Here is a 27,217-nt window from a genome sequence, read left to right on the forward strand (position 1 = left end):
CCCGCACGGGATGTAATCGCCTCCAGGATAACCAACTAGGGGGGAATTGGCCAGGGGCACGGATGCCGTATCCAACCCCCACAGCCCTAACCCACCCCACCCCCAACCGCCTGAAACCCTCTCCAAAATACATACCTGCCACACTATGGGGTGCAGGTTCTGGGTTGGTAGTAACACTGAGTATAGTCCATGGGACAGAGGGTGAATGATGACAACTTGCTCTGCGACAAGCCCTGGTGCTCTGCACCATTTGGCAATGTCTGATTCATGTCTATGGTAGCACCTTCCACCGTCCACCTAGGTGATCCCTGTATGGGGGCTGGCCATTCCATCACACGGTCCCATCGAATTTCTGGGGTTGCAGAGGTGGGGATGGTGGGTGGGTGGGGGCTGGGGGGGGGGAATAGGGTGGAACACCGGACTGGTGAGCGACGGCTGAACTGCGGTCCCTGAGCCAACCCCACCTCAAACGTCGGTTTATTCCCCTGGAACCCCTGTGCGCAGGGTTAAATGTGAAAACATACACACAGATTTGATCCCGAGCCTCTATCGCTAAACTGTTCCCTGCATCCATGTCAACTTAACTGTTGTCTACTTTTCTGGTCTGACTAGCCAGAACGCTACGTCTAGGTGGTTCCCCAGATGATACATCAGTAGTGGAGGTGGCCTGCTGTGATTTTTGCCCTGTGACCTGGGTCCCCATTGGCAGATGTCTTCTGGGGCGACTGGGCCTGGATGCTTCTTGGGTATCGCAGATGGCGTGTGTAGTTTTCTGCCTGCTGCCCGCTAGATGTGCCAGGGCAGGAGGGGGGAATTGTAGGTGCTGCGGTGTGCCAGCACCTCGCCTATGGAAGTCACCATCATGGGCTACATCACCTTCTCCTCCCCCGGGGTGCCCGATTGCCCCGCGCTACCCCATGGGACAGGGGTGTGAACAAAGCTAACGCCTGAGGTCCCCCTGCAACCTGGCGCTGCCAGTCCTGGTGTCCTGCTGCCGTCTTGGCCAGGGCCTGCATGCCAGGGAGTGGATCACCTCCAACTAGGACCATGCCACATCATGATGCCACTGTGCCACCACCTTCTGGGTCTATACTACATCAGCCAGTGATTGCACCATCTCCCTCTGGAACTGGACCTGGGCAATTTTGCCGACGCTCTCAGCCATGGTCTGCTGTGACTGGGCCACGCTCAAGTGCACCACTGCAATGTCCAGGTGGCTCTGGCATATGGCTGCCTATGGCAGGACAGTCCTTTCCAAGACCTCGGCCATTGGCTGCACAGAATGCCCCAGGCTTTGGACAAGCTGAGCCATGGCTGAAACCCTTGCCCCCATTGCCTCCACTGTGGATGACACCCATGCAGTGTTATCCTGGGTGGCACACGTGGCCGGCACCACCTCTTGCTCCTGCAAGCTTTTGAACTCCTCCACCTGTGCCTACAGGTGCTGGATGCTCGCTGACATCCCTTCAGGTCGTCCCTGGGGCTCTGCGACTGCATCTTCATGTTTGATGGGACTGTCCGTTCCAGAAGCCTGAAACCTGTTTGGACGGCAGCTAGTCCCTGGGGTCAGCCCCCTCTGGATTTCCTACCTCCACCTGCTGTACCAGTGCACCAGAGAAGGGGGAAGGAGGAATAGGGATGGTGGTGGTGGTGGTGGAGCGGTGGTGTGGGAGTGGTGAGAGGATGATGTGGGGCTGAGGGTCGTGTTGGAGGGAGGGGGGGGGGCGGGTTGACACATGTGTCATGGGGAACGGCTATTCAGCGGAGTCTGATTTCCTCGGCCGATGCCGAACTCCACCCCGGTGATTGCTCTTTCCTCGGACCCATTGACTACGTCCAGGGTCTGCTGCTCTGTTGCGATGAGGGGCCGCAGATCCGGTGGCCATTATTCTCCCGCTCCTGGCGGTTATGGCAGCCTTCTCATGGGGAAGGGAAACAGAATATGCAGAGTGTTAGACAGTCCGACGCAGGCAGGTGGATAGCTGGTGGCTTCAGTGGCCAGGACAGCCGACCATGGCGGCCGATGTGGGTGGCGGCATGTGATGCAGGGTGGGTGTTCATCCGCCCTCCTGGTTGGCGGGAGCGGTAGGATTACAGGTGTGTGGGAGAATGGTTGGTGTCAGGGGCACAGTGCTGTCTACTCACCCTGGCCGCCCTGAGGGTGTTGTACAGTTTATTCCGACACTCTGGCATCTACAGATATGTATCATCTGCTGTAACTTTATTGTAAAAATGTATTATAAAATGGAAAATCATTAATAAAACTATTTTTTAAAAACACATCAGCACTAAACTCGAATGTGCTTGGTGGGATATTCTGGTCCCGCCTGTCCTGGGCCAGAGATTCCCACCCGAGATCAATGGAAATTTCAACAGTCCGCAAATTTCTCATTGGGTCATCATGATGATGTGGGCACAACTGTCACCTCAGCTGCTTGGACAGGCACCATTAAATCCCAGTCCTGTCTCATTCACATACAACTGTTCTGAAAAATAGCAGTGGATTTATTTCTTTTGATTATGGCTGGGATTCTTCGACCCCAATGCACCGCGACTATGCTGTCGAGGAAGGAGAATTTGGCGCTCAGGTCAGGTTGGGGGGAGGGTTTGATCGAATTGGACTGGGGGGATAGAATTTGGAATCCCATCCAGGTGGAGGGTGAGATTATTGTGGTGGGGGGGGGGGGGATGCGGGGTGCTTAGGTGGGAGTGATGTGGGGCATCCCTACACTTCCAGAATCTACCCGACTCGCCAGGCCTTGCGCGATCTGACACGATCTTGTGAGACATCACAATGTGAATCCCTCCCATTCTGGGCAAGACAATTTTCTGGCAAATCTGCATATTTGAGTGAGATAGCTAGTCTCACAATAATATGCATTCCCAAGATTGAACCAAGGCATGGGATCTCAGTCCCTTCCTTCGAGACCTTGGGCGAGCGCTGTTCAGTGCAGGCCTCCACAAACAGGGATCAGAGAGAATGGCAATCATGAGTGTCTCCCAGGGGATTGGAGGCCCATAGTTGCATGCCCTTTGGAATGCACTGCTGGTGCCACCCAGGCACCTCAGCACTTTCAGCCTGGCCCCTTGGTAATTCCAGCCTGGAACCCTGGCAGTAACACCTGGGCCAGGTTTCCCAGATGGCACTGGTAAGGTGACAAGATGGCAGTTTTGGGCTGGGGTGTTCCCTGTGGTGGTGTGGGCGGGTGCAGGGGATGAGGGGGCCTGGGGGACCCACTATAGTGAGTTAGGCCTTGAGGGATTTAAAGCATCACGTCAGATGCTCAAGAGATCAGGATGCCATTTTTAAATGGTGTCCCGATCTCTCGCTGTACCGAGGAGTTGCGGCAAGCAGAGCGCCTCGGTGGAGAAAGCAGGGCTAAGTGAGGCTTTGTTGGTGTGTTCCCTGCTAAGGCCCCCGATCTACCCGGATGGGCGTTAGATAGCGGGGTGTTTCCCAGCACTCGGCCAGTCTCGCGGTAGGGCATTGTGTCCCCATTCGGGTAGATGCACCCATTATGACAGTGACTACAGCTCATGAAGTATTTAATTGGCATTATAATTGACAGCTTTAATCACAGAATCATAGGATCATACAGAGCGATACACTGCAGAAGGATGCCTTTCAATCTATTATGCATGTTTTGACTCTGAAAGAGCTTTCCAGTTAATCTCACTATCTTGATCTTTTCTGATAGCCCTAGACATCTTCCCCCTTCAGATATATACCCTCTTGAAGCTAATTATTTATTGAATATGTTTGCACTGTACTTTTAGCTAAGGAGTTCCAGATCACGACAACCTGCTGAGTAATTGTTTTTCCCTCATATTGGAAGAAAAGCCTATAGCTTTCTTCTTGCCACGTACAGTAATTTGCCGTTCTCGGATTCCCAATCTTCCTGCCATGGGAAACAGCTTCTCTGACATCTCCTACCACAACCCTTTTTTACTTAAACAACTCGCAACAGATTTCCCCTTACACTTCTATGCCCTGAGAAAAACAAACCCAGTTTCTCCAGTATTTCCACAGAACTGAAGCATTTCATTCCTGGTAGTATTCTACTTAATTTCCTCTGGAGCCTTCCTGAGATCTGGTGGCTCAAAATTGACCACAATAACCCATCTGGAGCCTAACCAAGGCATGATCACCTTGCTCTTGCACACCAAACCTCGTCTCATAAAGCTTAAGAGCCAATATATAGGCCTTTTCACCAATATTATTCATTTACCTCATCTTCAAACTCTAGCATACATTCCCCTATCGCCATTCACCTCACCAGCTCTCCCTGTTCCTGCTTCCAGAGCAGCTCTCCAGATTGCATTTTCTAAATCACTCTGTGGTTTTGTGTGGTCCTTTGCCTCTAGCAGGAGACATGATTTTCAGCAGAGTAGGGATATTGTGATGGATAAAACATCACAGTTTTGAAGGGCATGTGTCTTAATCCAATAATAGGAATAAATCTGGAGCTTAAAGTTTACGTTAAGCAAGTTTATACTCAGAACCACACAGTAGAGTAACTACTTCCCCAACTGTTCCAGCTGTGTCCATTTACAGTTGAGCTAATGATCACCACCCTGTCTCTCAGCGCATTGCAATTGGCTTAACAATCTAATTGCCAGAGGTTGCAATTGCTGACACATTGTCATGTTGGATGAACCCCAGACAGTTTTCTTCTTGTTTCTCGTTCTTCGTGAGATTGTATGTAGCTCATCAGCATGCACATATGGAATACTTCTGTCCGTTGTTTGAATTTTCATCATTCAAAACAGGATTTTTATAGACTGATTAATGTGTTTGAACAATAATACCTCTTATCTCGCTGGTAAAGTAGAAAGATACATTTCATACTCTTGCCTCGGATGCTTGGATACAATCTGAGGTTCGGGGTTACACTTTTATATAGGCCTGAATCTGCACTTCAGAAAATAAGCATAAACTCCAGATTGCTTCCTGGAACAATGGAGTAATGGATATTGGAGTTAGCCATGGAACTTTTGGGAGGGGTATGTTGACTGTATATATGAAAACAAGTCTTTCTTTCTATTCCTGCAGTATGGAGAAAACGAACAGCCCAGTGAAATCGGGGATGAAAGTTGGGAGCTGCACAGTCAATCAATATCAAAACCTGAATCTCTGGCCCTGGAAACATCAAAAGATAACATAGAGTCGCACAATAACCTGATAATCTCAGAAATGCTGCAATCCCTGTCAATTTTAGAACAGAAGGAATCCACAATAGTGAAAAAGCACCGTGCCATGCGTCATGGCGGCAAACTAATCCGCGGATTAAGTGAAGTCTTTGAGGTAATGTACAGACGACAAGTCAAAGTTAACAATAGCCACACATTACCACTTAACTCAAACACAATATTTGCTCAGTATTGCATATTTATTGGTGAAAATAGCCACATGGGGGTCACCATTTGAAAATTAATATTGAAAGGAAAGTTTGAAGAACACAGCTCTGGGGGAACCACTCCTTGCTGTTTCATAAGAACATAAGAACATAAGAACTAGGAGCAGGAGTAGGCCATCTGGCCCCTCGAGCCTGCTCCGCCATTCAATTAGATCATGGCTGATCTTTTGTGGACTCAGCTCCACTTTCCGGCCCGGTCCGTCCAAGAACATTTTTTGTAAAACCGAACGTACAAGATTAACTGGCGATGTTGGTAATGGAATTGTGTTTGCTCAAGGCATTTATTAAAGTAGCTTTTGCTTCTGTTCTTGAAGCTAGATAGTTATGAGCGGGGAACAGTCGAACTACTCAACGAGACTGCAGAAGAAAAACCGCCGCCTCCTACAGTACCACCAGCCAGCAAATATTCACCACTGGAGCAAAGGAGAGGACATGTTGTCAATGAGATCATAAAGTCGGAGAGGGAGTATGTCAAAAACTTACGTGACATCTATGAGGTATGCTGTGGACGGCAAGTCATAACAAATAACACAGGCTCAGTGTAGTTCAATTTGAAAGCAAGGGAAGTATTTTCAGGAGCCTGTGCCTCTGCTGGGAAGGATTGCCCACAGGCAATACAATTGTCACCCAGCATATTGTTTTTTAATCTCCACTGGGAAGTTTCAAAATATTTCCACTGATGAAACTGCTTTATAATTTTGTGTTCGGTCGCACAAAAAGAAGAGAAGGGCTGACCCAAATGGTACAAATTATAATTGTTGACATGGACTGGGCCTTTTTTCAATTCATTCATTTACTGGATGCAGGGCAAACAGCTGTTGTCCATCTCTAATTGCCCTTGAAAAAGTGGTGGTGAGCCACATTCTTGAACAGCTGAAGTCAATGTGGTGTAGCTGCACCCCAGTGCTGTTAGGGGGGTTGAAGGATTTTTTTTCCAACGATAGCGAAGGAACGGTGATGTAATTTCGAGTCCGGATGGTGTGTGGCTTGGAGTGTAAGTTGTATGTTGTGGTGTTCCTATGCATCTTCTGCCCATTCCCTTCTTGGTGGCAGAGATCAAGGGTGGGATTCTCCATTTCTGAGACAAAGTGTTGACGCTAACACAGAATCAAAGGACTTTTACGACAGACAAACCGGCGGCGCACCTGGACCGATTCTGCTATCGTTAAGGGGTTAGCATCGGCGCCATGTGGAACACAACTGATTCGAATGGGAAACGAGGCCGGATTTGCCGGTTTCGCGATTGACACCCAAAGGCTGACGAGCTGTAGCCGCGTGTAAACAATTTTCTTCCACACATCCCATCCCAGCCAACGAGGAGAGCAGCCCCGAGGTTCATAGACACCGAGCTGGAAACTCTGTTGGATGTGCTGGAGCAGCGGCCAATGACCCTGTACCCCAGGATGGAGAATGCCAGCTGCTCCCATTCATCATGCTTGGGTGTAGGTGGCAGAGGCCGTGAGTGTCGCGTGCAACACCATCCGGACAGGCCAGTAGGTCCAGAAAAAATGCACAATCTCTTCAGGGTGGGTAGCATGATTAGGCAGCAGTGTGCCCATGGCACTAACCCTGTCCCGCACACCTGTAACGCTACCCCACCACCCGGCCCCAGAGGACGGCTGAACCCTCGCCCTGCACTACATGAGGGTACCCATACCAGCTCCCGTGGCCAGGTGACCTGGACTGAGGCCATCACCTACCCACTCCCTGGGCTGCATGCGTCAGATTGTCCAACACTGTTGTTTTATATGTGTCTCGCCCCCGCGCCCCCCAGGAGAAGGCCGCGCACAACCGCCGGGAGAAGACGGGAAGGGTTCCGCCGAACCTACGGCTCCTCCTCCAGCCACCTCCTCCAGTGGTTAATTAAACAATTTAATTTAATTGACCACTGCCATTCATGACTCAATGTGACGGGACTGCAGAGATTTGATCTACTGGTTGTGCAATCACTTAACTTTGTTGATCGCATGCTGCACCTGCTGTTGGCAGCAAGTTGTCCTGTGTTGTAGCTACACAACATTGATTTGACACCTCAGGGGGAATTTTCCATGTCCCCGCAGTGTTCTCGGCAGTGCAAGGTTGGGTATATACATATTGCATTGTAGAACGAGGGATCTAATTGAATCATGTAAGGTTCTGAGGGGGCTTGACGGGTACATGCTGAGAGGATGCACCCACCGTCCCCACCTTGGGGAGTCTAGAACTAAGGGGTGTAGTTTTCAAATAGTTGGCCTCCCATTTCAGATTGAGATGAGGCAGATTCTCTTCTCTCAGAGAGTCGCTTGCCTTTGCAATTCTCTTCCTCATAGCGCAGTGATGGCTGGAGTGCAGTGGTTATATTCAAGGCTGAGGGGCTTTTAATCGATGAGAATGTGAAGGGTTAGGAAGGTAGGTAAGTGGATTTAAGGCCATAATCAGACCTTATTGAAAGGTGGGGCAGGCTGAATAGGCCGGCTCCTATTTCTTATGTCCTTATCTTGCTACAATACAGATCAGTTGGTCTTTTATCTGTTGGATGTTCATAGGAGCTTGCTGTGTGCCAGGTTTGATGATAATTTAGTGCAACCACTGCAAAAGCAAATCATTTGTTTTGATGTCCGTAGGGTGTGAACATGATAGAGACTGTGTAAATGCACGTTATTTAATTTAGAGTACCAGGAAAGTAGAAAAGAAGAGTAGGTGTCGGTCATTCAATCTGTAAGATTAGTATAACATTTTGTTAATGATGTTACTTGTGATTTTCTGATGCCCTCTGTTTCTGGACCTGCCTCTCACACTTTCTCATTTCATCACGACCCACCACCGAGCCATGCCCCACAATGTCTGCGGCACTGATTTTTTCCTATCACCAGAGCGACGACTTGCGAAGACTCTCAGCTATCCTTTTGCATGCATGGATTCATGCGGAGCCAGGACTAAAGACACGCCTGCCCCTCTCATCCCCAACCAACCCCCACTGGAGAGATGTATGCACACCTCAGGAGTAGGTCAGGAGATCAAGGGAAGGAGGTCAGTAATTCAAAGGGTGGGGGGGGGGGGGGGGCGAGAGAAGGTGAGGAATTAGGGATGGGAGGGAGGGGAAGATTAAGATCTCTGGTGGGTAAATCATGGGGTGGGTTTATTGGAATAGGCAAACAATAAGGTCTAGATCGAAAGCAGGGGCTTCAAGGGAGAAATTGAAGCAGATGGGTAAAATCTATTCTGTTCTTTCCCCCTCTATTCTATGTGGATCATTTTCTCCAATCCCCCAATACCCTCATGCAACCCCCGTCATTTACACATGCGTCATATTTTGCCTCTCCTCTCCTCCCAGACCTGGATCATTAATAGCAGTGATTTGATGTTCAGGGAATGAAAATGCAGTATTGATGAATGGCCCAGTGATGTGAAAGGGCTGCCTGATGGCACTATTGCTGATTACTCGACAATTCAAGGACAACATTGTGCCAATGTTGGAAATCTGGGGTGGGATTCTTCGGTCGGCGACGCCAAAATCGCATTTGGCGATCAGTGGGAGAATCCCTGTTCATGACCAAATAGGTGGCGGCACCGCTTTCGCGATGCTCCGCCCCCTCCAAAGCGGCGTACTTGGAGATTACGATGTGCGCCGTATCGACCGCCTCAAGACTTGCCTGAGGCTCACCCCCAATGCTGTGCCCCCGACTAGCCAAGATCCCGACCGCGTCGGTTGTGTGTCGTCTCATCCATCGGGAATTTGGAGTGGCGGCTGAAGACTCAGGCCAGCGCGGCCACAGTCTTGGGAGGGCTGATCCGAGGGCAGGGGGGACTTTGCCAGGCACTGTGAGGGCGCAGTCCGGGGTGGGCGAGCCAGCAAAAGGAAGGGCACTATTTCGCAGGCCGAGTCCGTGAGCGGTTGGCGCCATGTTGCACGGCGCGGCCGCTGCAGGCGCGGCCATGGATCCAGCAATTATCCAGGCCGTATTGGCAGCTGGAGCCGGGTGCTTTACGCTCCCTTGATGCTAGCTCCCAGCCAAACGGAGGATCGGTGGACGTTTTTGCTGTTGTAAAACACCACCATTCCCACAGTGGCGTGGGAACATAGCCTCAAAATCGGAGAATCCAGGCCCTGATATTTGTGTTTTACACATGCACAATTAGTTTTGCATTGCCGATTTTAGCCCCAGTTTACCTGTCAACATATTTCCTCATCATTGTATCTTTCGATTTTTAATTTGTCATTTTAATTACATATTAAATATGCATTTTAAATACGAAGTCCTGCTGCAAAGTGCTGTGAAACAAACAGGGCAAAACAATTGGCTGGCTGAAAGTGCAAAGCAGTCCTCAAAGTATTAAACTAAATCAGTCCCTGAACTTGTCCAACAGGTTTGAGATTCTTGCTCCCTGTGTGGACGGGAACGGGGACTGCAGGGAGGATGAGCAAACTGACCACAGCACCATGGTACAGGGAGCCATTCAAGTGGGGGGAGAAAAAAGAAATGTAGCTGAGGAAGGAGCAGTGCTCCGAAAGCTAGTGTTTGAAACAAACCTGTTGGACCTTAACCTGGTGTTGTAAGACTTCTTACTGTGCTCACCCCAGTCCAACGGCAGCATCTCCACATAAAGGAGAGGGTAGAAGTGCAGGTTAATGATGATGACTTTCATCTAGTTAAAGGAGCCGAGGGCTCAGGAGAGGTTAGTAAAGTTTCCAGACCACGTAATAGAACAGAGATTATAGAAGGAGGCAGTAATCTAACCTCAGGCAGAGCAAAAAATATGATAAGTATGAGAAGGGAAGTGGTCAATTCAGGACTGAGGGTGTTGTACCTAAATGCGTGCAGTACAGCGAACAAGGAAAATGAGCTTGTTGTGCACATTGAAATTGGCCGGTACGATGTTATGGGTATCACAGAGACATGACTGCAAGGGAATCAGATGGGCAGAGGGGGCGGTGTTGCATTGTTAGTGAGGAATGAAGTTAAATCGATAGCAAGAAGTGATATAGGATCAGAAGGCATAGAATCTCTGTGGGTTGAGTTGAGGAATCGCAGAGGTAAAAAGACCCTGATGGGAGTTATGTACAGGCCCCCTCGCAATAGTCAAAATGTGGGGCAGAAAATAAATCAGGAAAAAGAAGACATATAAAAAAAGGCAATATTACAATAATCATAGGGGACTTCAATATGCAAGTGGACTGGGAAAATCAGATTGGTAGTGGATCCCAAGAAAAGGAATTTGTGGAATGTCTAAGAGATGTTTTTTTGGAGCAGCTTGTGACAGCCTGCTAGGGCACAGGCAGTTCTAGATTTGGTGATGTGTAATGAGGCAGACTTGATTAGAGAACTTAAGGTGAAGGAACCCTTAGGCGGAAGTGAAATCAATATGATAGAATTTACCCTGCACTTTGAGAGGGAGAAGCTAGAATCAGACGTAATGGTGTTACAATTAAATAAGGGTAACTACAAAGACATGAGGGAGGAGCTGACTTGAGTCGATTAGAAGGGGAGCCTAGCAGAGAAGACAGTGGAACAGCAATGGCAGGCGTTGTTTGGGGTTATTAGAGAGGCACAACAGAAATTTATCCCAAGGAGGAGGAAACGTGCTAAGAGGACGAGGCATCTATGGCATCCAAAGCAAAAAGATTAGTGCGAAGCCAGAGGATTGGGAAGCCTTTAAAAGCAAGCAGGGGGACAGCTAAAAAGGCAATAATGGGGGAGAAGATAAACTGAGTGTAAGCTAGCTAATAATATAAAAGAAGATAGGAAGATGTTTTCTCAATATAAAAGGTAAGAGAGAGGCAAAAATAGACATTGGGCACTGGAAAATGAGGCTGGAGAAGTAATAATAGGAAACAAAGAAATGGCAGAAGTACTGAATAGTTACTTTGCATCAGTCTTCCCCAATGGGATGCCAGAGCTCCAGGAGAATCATGGGGCAGAGGTGAGTGTAGTGGCCATCACAAACGAGAAGGTTCTAGGGAAACTGAAAGGTCTGAAAGTGGATAAATCACCTGGACCGGATGGACTATACCCCAAGGTTCTAAAGGAGATAGGTGAGGACATTGTGGAGGCATTGGTGGTGATCTTTCAGGAATCACTGGAGGCAGGGAGAGTCGCAGTGGACTGGAAAATGGCTAATGTAACGCTGCTGTTTAAGAAGGAAGCAAGAGAAATTATAGGCCGGTTAGCCTGACTTTGGTCATTGGTAAGATTTTAGAGTCCATTATTAAAGATGAGATCGCGGAGTTCTTGGAAGTGGATGATAAAATAGGACTCAGTTAGCATGGTTTTGTCAAGGGCAGATCATGTCTGACCAATCTGTTAGAGTTCCTTGAGGAGATAATAAGGAAGTTAGACAAAGGAGAACCAGTGGATGTGATTTATTTAGATTTCCAGAAGACCTTTGACAAGGTTCTACATAGGAGACTGTTAAATAAGTTAAGAGCCCATGGTGTTAAGGGTAAGATCCCGGCATGGATAGAGGATTGGCTGACTGGCAGAAGGCAGAGAGTGGGGACTGTGCCATTTATCAGTGATTCCATGTTAATGTGCTGACCCTGATGACCAGGACCCTGCTGGTTTTATCTAGCAATTTGCGCAATTGGCTGTTTATTTAGCAGGTGCCTCTCTAGTTATGAAATACCAGGGGTGTTGTTTGTTTGGAGTGGTGAATTAAGCGTTGAAAATATGGCTTTCAGGATGGCAGCCGGTGACTAGTGGTGTGCCTCAGGGGTCGATGCTGGGACCACAACTTTTCACAATGTACATTAATGATCTGGAAGAAGGAACTGAAGGCACTGTTGCTAAGTTTGCAGATGATACAAAGATATGTAGAGGGACAGGTAGTATTGAGGAAGCAAGGGGACTGCAGAAGAACCTGGACAGGCTAGGAGGGTGGGCAGTGAAGTGGCAAATGAAATACAATGTGGAAAAGTGTGAGGTTATGCACTTTGGAAGGAGGAATGGAGCATAGATTATTTTCTAAATGGGGAAATGCTCAGGAAGTCAGAAGCACAAAGGGACTTGGGAGTCCTTGTTCACGATTCTCTTAAAGTTAACGTGCAAGTTCAGTCGACAGTTAGGAAGGCAAATGCAATGTTTGCATTCATGTCAAGAGGGCTAGAATGCAAGAGCAGAGATGTACTTCTGAGGCTGTATAAGGCTCTGGTCAGACCCCATTTGGAGTATTGTGAGCAGTTTTGGGCCCAATACCTGAGGAAGGATGTGCTGGTCTTGGAAAGGATCCAGAGGAGGTTCACAAGAATGATCCCTGGAATGAGGATCTTGCCGTATGAGGAACGGTTGAGGAAACTGGGTCTGTACTCGTTGGAGTTTAGAAGGATGAAGGGGAATCTTATTGAAACCTATAGGATACTGCGAGGCCTGGATAGTGTGGGCGAGGAGAGGATGGGCGAGATTCTCCGCAAATGCGGAGAATCGTAAAGGCTGCCGCGGGACAGGCCATTACCCACGGCAGCCTCCGCGCCCACTTCCGGGACCCGATTCTCCCCCCCGGGCGGGGCTAGGAGCGGGGCCCTGGGCGTCACGCCGGCGCGGCCTTGATGACGGTTGTCAAGGCCGCACGCCAAGCGTCACGCCGGCTGATGCGCACGGTGACGTCAGCCGCGCATGCGCAGGTTGGACAACGCCCTGCAAGACGTGGCGGCTTGATCTTGCGGGGTGGCGGAGGGAAAATAGTGTGTCCGTGCCCCCCTTTGCACGGCCGTGTTATGGCCATGCCAATCGGGCCCCCAGATGCCCCAAATGGGCATCTGGCGCCCGTTTCACGATGGCAGCAAGCAGGTGTGTTTGCTGCCATGTTGAAACCGGCGTGAAGGCCCGGCCGCTCGGCCCATCGGCCTTGGAGAATCGCCGCTCGCTGTAAAAAGCGGCGAGCGGAGATTCATGACGTGGGGGGGGAGAGAATAGCGGGAGGGTGTGAAAAATGTCGGGAGGCCCTCCTGCTATTCTCCCACCCGGCGTGTGGGGCGGAGAATCGCGCCCAAGGTTTCTACTGGTCGGTAAAACTAGAATCAGAGGGCACAATCTCAGACTAAAGGGATGATCCTTTAAAACAGAGATGAGGAGGAATTTCTTCAGCCAGACTGTGGTGAATCTGTGGAACTCTTTGCCGTAGAAGACTGTGGAGGCCAAATCACTGAGTGTCTTTTGTCATAATATCCACTCATGTATATAATGAGATGCAGACAGGCAGTGATTGACACATAGGATGACCAGTAAGCATACAACACCGTACAGCCAATCACCAGAGAGGCCACTACCACTATAAAGCCAGAGGGCACTAGGTTTCCCGCTCTCTCGGGACCCAACTACTGAGACAGTCAGAGTCCACGAGCTAGCAAGTGCAAACACCATGCGGTAGCTAGTAAGTCTGGTCGGGCTACTACAAGGTCACCAGTCAGATCAGTATAGTGTTGACCCACAGCTGAATATGTATAGCAGTTCTATAGTTGAATAAAACCGTGTTGGATCTTCTCCAGTGTTAGACGTCTGTTTCTAACTCCTCTGCATCAAGTGCAGTCCACATGAACCAACCTGCCTAACACATCATCTTTAAGACAGAGATAAATAGGTTCTTGATTAATAAGGAGATCAGGGGTTATGGGGAGAAGGCAGGAGGATGGGGATGAGAAAAATATCAGCCATGATTGAATGGTGGAACAGACTCAATAGGCCGAGTGGCCTAATTCTGCTTCTTCCTATGTCTTATGGTCTTAAACCAATTGAAGTGCGATTTGAATGGGTAGCTTTCTAATCTGCACCTCTGACTGCGTGTGATCACATGTTGTACATGCACTATCTAGTTTTATTTTTTTATTTGGAAAGCGTCACAAAGCTCATGTCCACATTTACAATGTGCCACGGGAAATAGGGGGACCAATTTTACCACAGAAAAAGTGAAGTTATTTAATTTTCGCACCGTTACTACCGTTCGTGCAATAAGTGTTCCTGCTGCCTGGAATCTCAGTTAAACAATTGTTTCTTTTGTTTCTCCCTCCCACTAGGGTTACTACAAACAGTGTCAGAAAACAAAGGACTTGTTTCCGCATGCCCGAATGGATACGCTCTTTTCAAACATCGTGGATATTTACAAAACACATAAGAAATTGCTTAATTGTCTGGAGTGGACTTACAGGGCAAGCAAACCACACTTGAGTGAGTTTGGCTCCTGTTTTCTTGATAATGTGAGTGGTGAGCTATACCATTTTGTTTGGCAAGTGTAAAATGCTCATAGGTCGGGGGTCCCCAAAGATGGCCGCTGAGGGTAAGTGTTGGAAACACTCAGCCGCTTCTGTGGAGACAGGAACAAAGTTAACATTTCAGGTCGCTCTTTTGTCAGAACTGGCATAAAGTATAGATGTAACAAATGATTGGCAAACACAGAGATAGGAAAACGGTGGATGGGAGAAGAGAACAAAAGGGAAGGTCTGGAAGGAAGACTTGAGTGATTTAAGTCAGGGTTTTTCAAACTGCAGGTCATGACTCCTGGGTGAGTCACTGGTGGGATGTCAGGAGGGTCGAGAAGCAATCAGTCGCGGCATTCCCGTCGTGGGAGAAGCGCCCAACGGCCACAACCGGCTTTTAAATTATGAATGCCGGAAACCACCAGCTTTTAAATTGAGAATGCCAGCCCCCACCGGCTTTTAAATGCAAACGATGCAATCTTCCCACTAGAAGCAGGGGCAGAGAGCAGGTCACGCACAAAATCATGGAGAAGAGATTCCTCCATTTTCTAGCTGCGAGCAAGCAAGGCAACAGAACTGTGAAAACTGAAAGTGGTTTGCTTTGTTATAAGGAAGAGAGGGCCAGAGACACAAACAGGTCAGCATCTCACAACTGAATCTGCTGGAGTGAGCTGCTCAGGAGAGACCATGGCAGGACAAAGCAGTGCTGGTGTGAGCTGTGTTCAGAGCTCCACGGCCTTTGGTGAACAGACTCCTGAGAAAATCGGGAACAAAGCAATTTAAAGATGATTTCATGAGGTATGGTTTTGTTAATTGTGTCAATGCAAATCAGGATGCAAAGCCCACATATGTTACACGGAGGAAGTACTGGCAAATGAGAGTTTAAAGCCTTCAAAATTTCAAGGACCTTTGAAAATTAAGCCTGGCAGATTCAAGGACAAATCTCTTGAATTTTATTTCAAAGGATGCAACGAGAAATTAAATCTCAGCTGAAATCCTTAGCAGAAATGACAAAGCACAATTAGCCTCTTGCATCGTAGCTTACCCAGTAGCTAAAGAGAAATGCCCCACACTTTAAGAGAGAGATTAATTCTCCCTATAGCATTAGACATGGCTTGTAGTCTGAGATGAGGGGCGGGATTCTCCGACCCCTCCTGCCGGCTGCTGAAGGGAGACCATGGATTGTCTCCATAGAACATAGAACATAGAACAGTACAGCACAGAACAGGCCCTTCGGCCCTCAATGTTGTGCCGAGCCATGATCACCCTACTCAAACCCACGTATCCACCCTATACCCGTAACCGAACAACCCCCCCCCCTTAACCTTACTTTTATTAGGACACTACGGGCAATTTAGCATGGCCAATCCACCTAACCCGCACATCTTTGGACTGTGGGAGGAAACCGGAGCACCCGGAGGAAACCCACGCACACAGGGGGAGGACGTGCAGACTCCACACAGACAGTGACCCAGCCGAGAATCGAACCTGGGACCCTGGAGCTGTGAAGCATTTATGCTAACCACCATGCTACCCTGCTGCCCCTTCCATGTTGGTCAATCCAGCACGATGAAAGATGTAGGGCTGGATTCTCCGATTTGAAGGCTTAAGTGCTGATGCTGGTGTGGGAACAGTGCCGTTTATGCCAGAAAAAGGGGTGCAAAAAATGCACCAATCCTCCGTTTGTTGGGGGGCAGAACACCTCCCCCCCCCCCCCCCCCCCCCCCCCCCGACTGTGGCGGAGCTGGACTCAACGGGCATGTGGATAGTATTCCATTACACTCCTGGCTTGTGCCTTGTAGATGGTGGACAGGCTTTGGGAGGTCAGGAGGCGAGTTACTCACCGCAAGATTCCTAGCCTTTGACCTGTTCTTATAGCCACAGTATTTATATGGCTCATCCATTTCACTTTCCAGTCAATGTCGAATGTTAAAGGGCGATGGTTAGATGAACTTGTCTTGCGCAAATGTAACTTGCCACTTGTTAGGCCAAGCCTGGATATTGTCCAGGTCTTGATTCATTATCTGAGGAGTCGTGAAAGGTGCTGAAGATTGTGCATTCATCAGTGAACATCCCCATTTCTGACCTTATAATGGACGGAAGGCCATTGATGAAGCAGCTGAAGATAGTTGGGCCTGAGGATTTCCTGCAGTGATGTCCTGGAGCTGGGATGATTGACCTCCAACAGCGTCAACTATCTTTATTTGTGCCAGGTATGACTCCAACCAGTGGAGGGTTTTCCCCCTGATTCCCATTGACTCCAGTTTGGCTTGGAATAGCTGATGCCCTACTCAGGCAAGTGTTGCCTTGATGTTAAGGGCAGTCACTCTCACCTCACCTCTGTGGTTCATCTCTTTTGTCCATGTTTGAACCAAGGCTGTAATGAAGTCATGAGCTGCGCGACCCTGGCAAAACCTAAACTGAGCATCTGTGACAGGTTATTGCTGGGTAAATGCTGCTTGATTGTGCTGTTGATGACCCTTCCATCACTTTACTGATGATCGAAGGTAGACTGTTGGGTTGGCAATTGGCCGGGTTGAATTTGCCGTTTCTCATGTCCAAGTCATTATTTTCCAGATTCCTGAGTAGATGCCAATGTTGTAGCTGTACTGTAACAGTTTGTCTAGGAGCACGGCAAGTTCTGGAGCACAAGTCTTCATTACTGTTGCCGAAATATTGTCAGGACCCATACCCTTTGCAGTCTCCAGTGCCTTCAGCCATTTCTTGATATCATGTGGGGTGAATCGAATTGGCTGAAAACTGACATCTGTGATGCTGAGGACATCAGGCGGTGGCCAAGATGGATCATCCACTCGGCACTTCTGGCTGAAGATTGTTGCGAATGCTTCAGCCTTATCTTTTGCACTGATGTACTGGACTCCTCCACCATTGAGGATGGGGATATTTGTGGAGCCTCCTCTTCCGGTGAGTTGTCTAATTGTCTAACACTAATCACGGCTGGATGTGGCAATACTGCAGAACTTAGATCTGATCTGTTGGTTGTGGGTTCACTTAGCTCTGTTTGTCATTTGCTGTTTATGTTGCTTGGCATACAAATAGTCCTGTATTGTAGCTTCACCAGATTGACATCTCATTTTTAGGTTTGCCTGGTGCTGCTCCTGGCATGGCCCCCTGCACTCCTCTTTCAATCATGGTTAATCCCTGTCTTGGTGATAATTGTGGAGTGGGGGATATGCGGGCCATGAGATTACAGATTTTGGCTGAGTACAACTCACAGATGCCCAATCTTGAGTTGCCGCTATCAGAAATTTACTACAATCTAGACGCTGGCGCCATTAATGGTTCATAGCAAGTGCCTGGTGATTTTTCTTGGAGTTACTGATTTGGGGAGCAATGTTTTTGGTGGTAGTCAAGAATATGTTTGGCAAATTGTCAGCACAGTGGCGCAGTGATAAACACTGCTGCCTCACGTCACCGAGGTCCTAGGTTCGATCCCGGCTCTGGATCACTGTCCGTGCGGAGTTTGCACATTCTCCCAGTGTTTGCGTGGGTTTCACCCCCACAACCCAAAGATGTGCAGGGTAGATGGATTGGCCTCGCCAAATTGCCCCTTAATTGGAAAAAAAAATTGGATACTCTAAATTTAAAAAAGAAGAAAAATAATTTGTTTGGCACAGTCTGGATATCTTGTTGGGGCATTTGGGTGCAGTCATCTTCACATACAAGCTCTCTGATTGATGCTTCTGTGACTTTGGTGGAGGCACACACTCTGGAGAAATCAAAGAGCTTCCCTGAATGCAATCTAATCTTCATGCTCGACATTATGAACCTGCCACCTAGCCAGTTGAGCTAACCAGGCTCAGTTGGCTGGATGGCGTATTCGTGATGTGGAGGAATGCAAACAGCATGAGTTCAATTCCTGTGCCGGCTGAAGTTACTCATTAAGGCCCCATCTTCTTTTAACCTTACCCCTCGCTTGAGATGTGGTGACCCTGAGGTTAAAATAATTACCACTTAGCTCTCAAATGAAAGAGCAGCCTCTGGGATTCTGGTGATATTTACATTCATTGGACAAATACCAAGAATAGGCAGGTTGTTTTATGAGGAAAGGTTAAGTTTATATCCATTTGAGTTTGAAACAGCAAGAGGCAACTTGATCAAAACCACTAAAATCCTGAGAGGTATCGGCAGGGTGGATGTGGAGTGGACATTTCCTCTTGTGGAGCATCTAGAACAAGGGGCATTATTGAAAGATAAAGGGTCGCCCGTTTAAGACCGAGATGAGGAGAAATATGGGGTGGGATTCTCCTTTGCCCGACGGCGATATCGTATTCCGGGATTGGGCGGGGAATCTACTCCGATGCCCAAATCGGGGCCAGCACAGTTTGACACCAATTTGCAAGTCTCCGCCCCCTCCAAAATGTCATCATCGCGTCATGCGCCGTACGCAGTTGTATCGGCGTTGGCATGCCATCGGCAGGTCCTCCCATGATGCTCCCATGGGCGCGTTCTTGACTGTGTTGTTGACTTGTGGTCTGAGCGGTCGGGAACCCTGCTGGGATCCGTGCTGCTGGCCGGAGGAGCTTCCGCGAGGGCTGGGGGCATTGGTGGGGGTTGGCCACAAGGTGGCCGCGGATGGCCTGTTGGGTCACGGATGGTGGGTCGGGTCCGCGTAAGGCTGGCACCAAGTTGTATGGCGCAAACGCTGCAGGTTGTCACCATGCGCATGCGCGGCCATCCTCCTGCCGTTTTCGGCGCGGGAGCCGGGGGTTTCACCTGGTGCCGCTGCTAGCCCCCTCCCGGAATTGATGAGGGATCACCGCCGATTTTGGCATCGTAAAATGCCCGTGAAATCTTCGTTTCAGCCGGCACTTAGCCGCTGAAACTGAGAATCCAGCCCATTTTCTCTCTGAAGGTGGTGAGTCTTGTAACTCCCTTCATCAAAAGGAAGTGGAATCAGAGTCTTTCAATATTTCTAAGGCAGAGTTACATAGATTCTTAATTAACAAGGGGATGAAAGGTTATCGGGGGGTTGTCAGGGATGCGGAGTTTAGGTTACAATCAGATCAGCCATGATCTCCTGCTGGAGTAGGCTCAAGGGCCGAGTGGCTGAGTACTCGTAATTTGTATGTGTGCCTTAAGACTCGAAGACACAACAAAGATATCAGAAATAATGGTTCACCTGGGGTCTAATGGGAGTGAAAGATGCCTATATTCTGGAATAGTCCCAGTGGATTGAAAGGTAGAAAATGTAGCATGATTATCCAAAAAAAGGGAACGACAGAAAACTGGATAGGCCAGTTAGCCTAATACCAGTCATCAGGAAAATGTTGAAATCGATATTGAGAAAGTGTAATAAACCACTGAGTGAATCACTTGTTAGTAGGAAGAGTCAATCTTGTTTTATGAGGGAGAACAGTACTGGGTAATTATAGATACTTGGTCCCAGCATCTCAGCAGACAATGAGGGCCTCGAAGCTTGCCTGGAATCTTGAATAGCCAGGATTGTCGCTCAAAGCCGTCTTAAAGCAGATGAACAGTTTCCCGCCATCAACTGGAACATGGATCCTGATTGGAAGATCCCAGTTCAACCCTGTTAACAGGTCTTAATAGTCCTTTAATTGCGTCAATTGGATACTCAGTGCTTGCGAGCTAGTACCCTCGTTGTCAGCCCCTGACATACCACCTCCAGGGAAATGACCCGGGAACGGGATGAAGATGGGAGTTGGTATGCATTTCAGTGATACAAAATTCTGCTCAGTCTCCGTCTCAAATCCCGGCCCAGAGGGAAAATCCAGCTGCAGGAATTAGCAGACCAATTTCAAGTGGGCAGGCTGTTTACACGTGGGGTTCTGCAAGGGTCAATGTTGTTGCTTTGGCTATTTATGATCGACATTAATGAATTCGATGAAGGGACCAAGTGTAATCGCAGAATTGTTATAGCACAGAAGGAGGCCATTTGGTCCATCATGCCTGCACTAGAATACATCCATGTTTGCCGACAATACAAAGGGAAATTAAGTCCTGAGGAGGACATAGCGGTAAGAACTTCACTACGGAGATGAGAAACAGATGTTCCAGATCCCGAACCCACCCCTGGGGGAATTAGTCCTCAGCTTTGGGTTTAACACAGGCATCGCTAATTAGCATGGAAATGAGTTTGGTGGCCATTTAGCAACCGTGGAAACAGGAAGTGGGGTTCTGATTTTAACAGCCCAAGGCAGCCATTACTATGACTACTGCTTGAGTGCTCTAATTCTGCTCAGAAGAAGCTATGTTGTGAACAAACTGGAATGTTTCAGAAGAGCCAAAGGTCAGCACCTCGATTCGCTGATGCGGACCTTCTGGAGGCCTTGAGGGAAAGTGTTCCTCATCCCCGAGGGTGGCATGAAGAAAGCACCCATCCAGACTCAGAAGGCCTGGATGGAGATAGCTGACATGATCAGCAGAAGGTGTGTGCAACACAGAAATTCGATCCAGTGTCAGAAGAGATTCGATGACCTTAAATGTTCAGGCAAGGCCTCTGGTTAACCACCCTCCAGTGGGTTGTCTGGGGCCATGCTACCCCTGAACATGGGAGAGGCATGCATGTCCAATTCTGAGCCAGTGTGATGGAGGCATTTCACTCACTGAAACATGCAGCTTTTAATGAATTGCAGCAACTTGTATTGGATCTTGAGGACAACACTCGCTCTCTTTCTCACTGTGCAGGAGAAACAGACTCGTACTGACTGTTAGAAAATCCAGAATGGTGAAACAATCCCCTGCCGTCAAATGATCACTGCCATGGAGGAGGAAGCCACGGACATGGCTAGAGTCCCAGAGCATAAGGAAGTCATCATGATGAGATGGGCATTTATGGTGGAGATGGTGACTGGGGAGGGTAATACTCTCAGTAAGGAGGAGTCTTCCTGTTGTATCTTTAGACAAATAGTACAAAATAAATAGATTGCCGATGCACATGGATTCAAAGCAACATTAATGTTATGGCCGGCATGATGGCACAGAGGTTAGCACTGCTGCCTCACAGCGCCACGGATCTGGTTATGATTCCAACCACGGGTGGAGTTTGCATGTTCTCCTCGTGTATGCTTGAGTTTCCACCAGGTGCTCCAGTTTCCTCCCACAGTTCAAAGATGTGGAGGTTAAGGTGGATTGGCCATGCTAAATTGCTGCTAGGTATCCAAAGGTTAGGTGGGGTTAAGGTTATGAGGATAGGGCTGAGGATTGGGACTAGGTGGGGTGCATTTTCAGAGGGTCGGTGGTAAGTTGATGGGCCGAATGGCCTCCTTCTCTACTGCAGGGATTCTATAATAAATCTATGATATCAGAGAGGTTTGTTAAAAAGATCTTCATCATACAAAAGTTAGTATTAGACCAGGGTGAAAAGCCCACAAAGTAGCCGATGATGTCACGCATGTCACTTGAATCTGTTTTTAAAGCACTTGGAAAAACTACAATAACCGACATAAATAACACTTCCACTCCACCCTACCCAACAATGATCAGTGAACCCTGAGTCACATAGTCACAGGAAAAGGGGACAGTCATTTTTGACTGAGATGAGAAGTTTCTTAACTTAGTACATTGCCAGCCCTTGCTATTCTTTACCCCATGGTAAGAAGTCTTACAACACCAGGTTAAAGTCCAACATGTTCGTTTCAAACACTAGCTTTCGGAGGGCTGCTCCTTTGGAGCACTGAGGAAGGAGCAGTGCTCCAATAGCTAGTGTTTGAAACGAACATGTTGGACTTTAACCTGGTGTTGTAAGACTTCTTACTGTGCTTACCCCAGTCCAACGCCGGCATCACCACATCATTACCCCATGGTGTTATAAACCGGCAGTTTGAGGGCTTTTTTATATTACGAAGCACTTATGAAGAACTCATCCAAGTGCAATATCATTAATTGCAACATAAAGGCCCATTTTCCCCCAAATTCCCACTACTCCCACACCCTACCTTCTCTTTGTCAGACAATCAGCATCCATTTATTAAATATAAATTCGGAGTACCCAAATATTTTTTTCCAATTACGGGGCAATTTAGCGTGGCCAATCCACCTACCTTGCACATCTTTGGGTTTTGGGGCTGAGACCCCGGCAAACACGGGGAGAATGTGCAAACTCCAGATGGGCAGTGACCTAGGGCCAGGATCGAACCCAGGTCCTCGACACCATGAGGCAGTAGTGCTAACACTGCGCCACCGTGCCGCCCCTACTCAGCATCTATTTGACCACAAAGCAAAAATGCAATTGCATCCAGCAACGGCTGGACAAAATTCAGGCTTGGGCTGATCAGTGGCAAGTAACGTCAGTGTCAGACAAGTGCCAGGGAAGCTCCAAAAAGAGGGAATCCAACCATTTGACATTCAATGGCATTACCATCACCGAATGCCCCACTGTCAACATCCTGAGGTTAGCATTGACCAGAAACCAAATTAGACCAGTCACATGAATATTGTGGCTAAGTTGGCCAGCAACTGGGAATCCTGTGGCAAGTAACTCACCTCCTGACTCCCCAAAGCCTGTCCATCATCTACAAAGTACAAGACAGGAGTGAAATGGAAAACTCTCCAATTTCCTGCATGAGTGCAGCTCCAACAGTAGAATCTCAACACTATCCAGGACAAACAATACACTTGATTGGCACCCAGTCCACTTTCTTAAACATTCACTCCCTTCTCCATTACACTCAGTGACAGCAGCGTGTCGTGTATACAAGATATGCAGCAGCAACTCACCAAGACTCCCTTGTCAGCGCCATCCAAACCTGCAACCTCTACAATCTTGAAGGACAAGGACAGCAGATATATGGGAGTACCACCATCAGAAAGTTTGCCTCCAAGCCACACACCGTCCTGTATCACTGTTTCTTCATTGTTGCTGGATCAACATCCTCGAACTCCTTCCTTAACAGCACTGTGGGCGTATCTACACCACAGGGACTGCAGCGGTTCAAGAATGTAGCTCACCACCACCTTCTCGAGGACAATTAGCAATGGACAATCAATGCTGGCCTGGGCAGTGACACCCACATCTGTAAACAAATAAATAAAAAATAATCAAAATAAGCACGCCAAGTTGCATTTATGAATGAAATCATTCGATATTGCACACAAAAGTCAACTAATAACCCTTGCACATTCATTGAGTGCTTATCTTCTGTCTGCCTTTGCTTCTCCATATGGTGCTACCCCTGTGATGGCAGCATGGTTGCTGGAAGATTGCTGACTCTCAGCGGAGGAAGCTGAAGATGGACTTGGAGCATGTGGTCAAGCAGTTCAAACCCAACAATAGTTGTCTGCGACTGTCCCATCTTGGCATGGACTGCTGCAGTCTGGGTTGAGGCTAACTAACAAGGCTATAGCGAGAACAATGGCTGACTACTTTGTTAGGAGGACAAATGGTCTTCCTGAGAGAGAACAGTGAGCTTGTGCTCCATGAAGCCACTGCCATGCCCCTTGGATAACACCTCAGCACCTCAGATGACTGGACCACTGTGACATCCTGTGCGCACTGTAATCAGCAGATATCATGGCAGCAGTCTGAGCTAAGATGGGCAGCAAGCCTTGTGTGAGCTTCCATTGAAGCACTCCGATTCCAGGTGAGGACTGCATGCAATGCAGTGAAAGCTGAGACATCAAATTTTGGATCACGGGTTGAGCCCACAAGTGCACTGGTATACTTGCCACCACAGGCTGTGTACCCCTCTACAGCCAAGGTTAAGGACATATCTGGCTGGAGACCAATTTGAAGTGAGAGGGGAAAGATTGAGTTGCCTTGGTTTGTGTGGCTATTGATGACAAAAGGTAGAACTACACAAGAGGTTTTATTGAGGGTATTTGAGCAGCTAGGGGTTAAATTAAAAAGCAGAACCTCAAAGTTAATGATCTCTATTGCCACTTGAAACAGAAGCAAATGGGCATAGGGCACATAAGGTAGGAGAGTTGAGGAAGTCACACCATCTAGGACAGGGTCTGCCAATTTGGCCAGTAACAGGAGGGTTTGATTACAAGCGAGGCTGTTAGGAGGACCCAGAGGGCATATGCGGTTGAACCTCCGCCTGTGCAATTATTCAACAGGTTCAAGGTTCTTGCAGACAATCCGAATGAAAGCAAACTGACCATGGCACCATGGTACAGGAGGCCATTTAAGTAGGGGGAGTTACTCGGAAAGTCATGATAGTTGCAGACTATATAATCACCTGATAAAGGAGCTGCGCTCCGAACGCTAGTGATTCCAAACAAACCTGTTGGACTTTAACCTGATGTTGTAAGACCTCTTACTGTATAATCAGGGGGATAGACACAGCTTTGTGAAGCTGAGAGCAGGTCTCCAGACAGCTGTGTTGTCTGCCCGGTGCCAGAGTTCGGGATATCTGGCCTGGGCTAGAGAGGAACTTGCAATGGGAGTGGGAGAATTGAGTGGTCGTGGTCCATGTAGGTACCAACAACTTTGGTAAAACTAGGAAAGAGGTTCTGCTGAGGGAATATGAGCAGCTCGGGGTTAAATTTAAAAGCAGAACCTCAAAGATAATAAATAATCTCTTGATTACTACCTGAGTCACAAGTAAATTGGCGCAGGGTAAATCAGATTAGAGATTTAAATGCGTGGCTCGAAGTATGATGGGGGAGAATTAAATTTCGATTCACAGGACATCGGCACCAGTACTAGGGAAGAGGGAGCTGTACCATTGGAATAGCCTTCAGCTGAACTGTGACTAGACTAGTGTGCTGGCAGGTTTTACAGCCAGGGCTGTAGAAAGGACCTTAAACTAAATAATAGGGCAGTGGTGGGGGAAGGGGAGGGTTCACGTGAGGAGGTAAGGGGGTCATTTGGAAAACTAAAGTCAAAAGACAAGGTAATAGTGTGGGTCGCATTACCGGTAATGGTATCTGGAGTATGACAGGAAGGGACAGAGCGTACAAACACAAGATTGCATCAGCAAATGTGGTCAGAGTAGTGGAAAATGACCGTTCGTCTAACAGAGAGAGAGAGAGCTGGAGAAGAATTCTGTTGGAGAGATTTAGAACTCCATAGATAAATGTTGAGGCAATAGAAAAGTACATCGATTTGGAAGGGATAGAGAGTTTAACGCTAATAGTGCATCTGAGAGTAAGGTCCATGCAGGGATTGGTAGTAAAAAAATAACATTGAAGTCACTATCTGAATATGCAAAGTGGCTGCAGGAAGATACCCAGAACTTGATATCCAAATAGGAATGAATGCTTTCAGTTTAATCTGCAATCTGAAGACATGTGCTGGGATTTTCAAGCCCCATTGTGTCTTGGCTGGCGGTGGGGAATGTGGCTCTCCAGCAAAAAATCCATTGACTTTCCGGAAAGTCCTGGCAGTGGGTGGGTCAGGAAAATCCCCACCATGGTTACAAGGTGACCGAGGTTGGGAAATAAATATTCCAGAGTACACAACATTTTGAAAAGACAGACTGGATGGAAAAAGAGGAAGGATAGACCTGATAACAATGGTAATGATAATAACAGATGACATAAAAATATTCGTGTGAAACAATCTTGGCTCAGAAATTCAGTTTGGATGGACATTAGGAATAGCAAGTGTCAAAAGACACCAATGGGAGTAGTTTATAAACCCCTTAAGAGTAATTGGGATGGAGTATTGAACAAATAGTTATTGGAGTTTGTGACTAAGGTGGTGGCTGGAATTTTCTGGTCCAGCCTGTGACAGGAATCATCAAGGGCAGGACGGAAAACTCAGAGAGGCAGCAATATTCCATTGACCTTGGGAGAGCATTTCTGGTCCCACCAACAAATTGTAATGATTGTGGGGACTAATCGTAATGCAGACTGGACCAATCAAATTTACAAAGATTGTCTGGGATGAGTTTGCATAATGCTTTTGTGATCGCTTCCTAAAATAATACATTATAAAAAATCATGGGCTAAAGTTATTTTAGATCCAGTATTGTATAATGAGACTGGAATTAATAATGCCTTAGTAAAAGATGCACTGGAAAATAGTGATCATAATATAGCTGAATCCCATATTAGGTTTTAAAGCAACGTAGTCCAATTACAAAGAAGAATCTTAAACTGAAACAAACTTAAAAATAGGTATGGGGAAGAGCTGTCTAAGACTTATTGGATTAGAAGACTTAAAGGTATGATGGTAAATAAGCAATGGGAAGCATTTAAATAAGCAATTTAAAATTTTCAACAAAAATATATTCTATTGCAAACTAAAAACTCGGTGAGAAAGATCCACCGGTGGCTTATTAAGGAAGTTAAGGAAAGTATTAAATTAAGTGGCTCATTAACTGGCCAGATGATGGCGCCGGAGCGAGGCGACTCTCTGCAGGCTCTCCCCAACAGATCCACTTTTAACTTTATTTATACTCGTTCTAACCTTTTAAAAATTAATTCTAAAGCTAACATTATTACTCATCCGATGCCAATGCTTATGTAGTTACATTGTATATCTTGTGTTGCCCTATTATGTATTCTCATGTATTTTCTTGAATTCTGTTCAATTCCCTTTTCTTCCCATGTACTGAATGATCTGTTGAGCTGCTTGCAGAAAAATACTTTTCACTGTACCTCGGTACACGTGACAATAAACAAATCCAATCCAATCCAATCATAATGTTGCAAAGAATAGTAGGAAGTCTGAGAATTGGGGGCATTTTAGAAATCAATG

At 47.5% G+C, this 27,217-nt stretch overlaps 1 protein-coding gene across 2 annotated transcripts in view; it reads left to right on the top strand.

Annotated features, from left to right (window-relative positions):
* LOC119976128 (rho guanine nucleotide exchange factor 4-like) overlaps positions 1-27,217 on the top strand; it is a 75,759-nt gene that overhangs the window by 19,062 nt on the left and 29,480 nt on the right. For both annotated transcript variants that reach the window (XM_038816315.1, XM_038816314.1), the window contains exons 2-4: positions 5,054-5,305; positions 5,732-5,914; positions 14,404-14,583. In XM_038816315.1, the coding sequence (XP_038672243.1) occupies positions 5,054-5,305; positions 5,732-5,914; positions 14,404-14,583 (615 nt within the window). The remainder of the gene's footprint in view (positions 1-5,053; positions 5,306-5,731; positions 5,915-14,403; positions 14,584-27,217) is intronic.

The sequence above is a fragment of the Scyliorhinus canicula genome, chromosome 13 (genome assembly GCF_902713615.1).
Source record: "Scyliorhinus canicula chromosome 13, sScyCan1.1, whole genome shotgun sequence".
Lineage (NCBI taxonomy): Eukaryota > Metazoa > Chordata > Chondrichthyes > Carcharhiniformes > Scyliorhinidae > Scyliorhinus > Scyliorhinus canicula.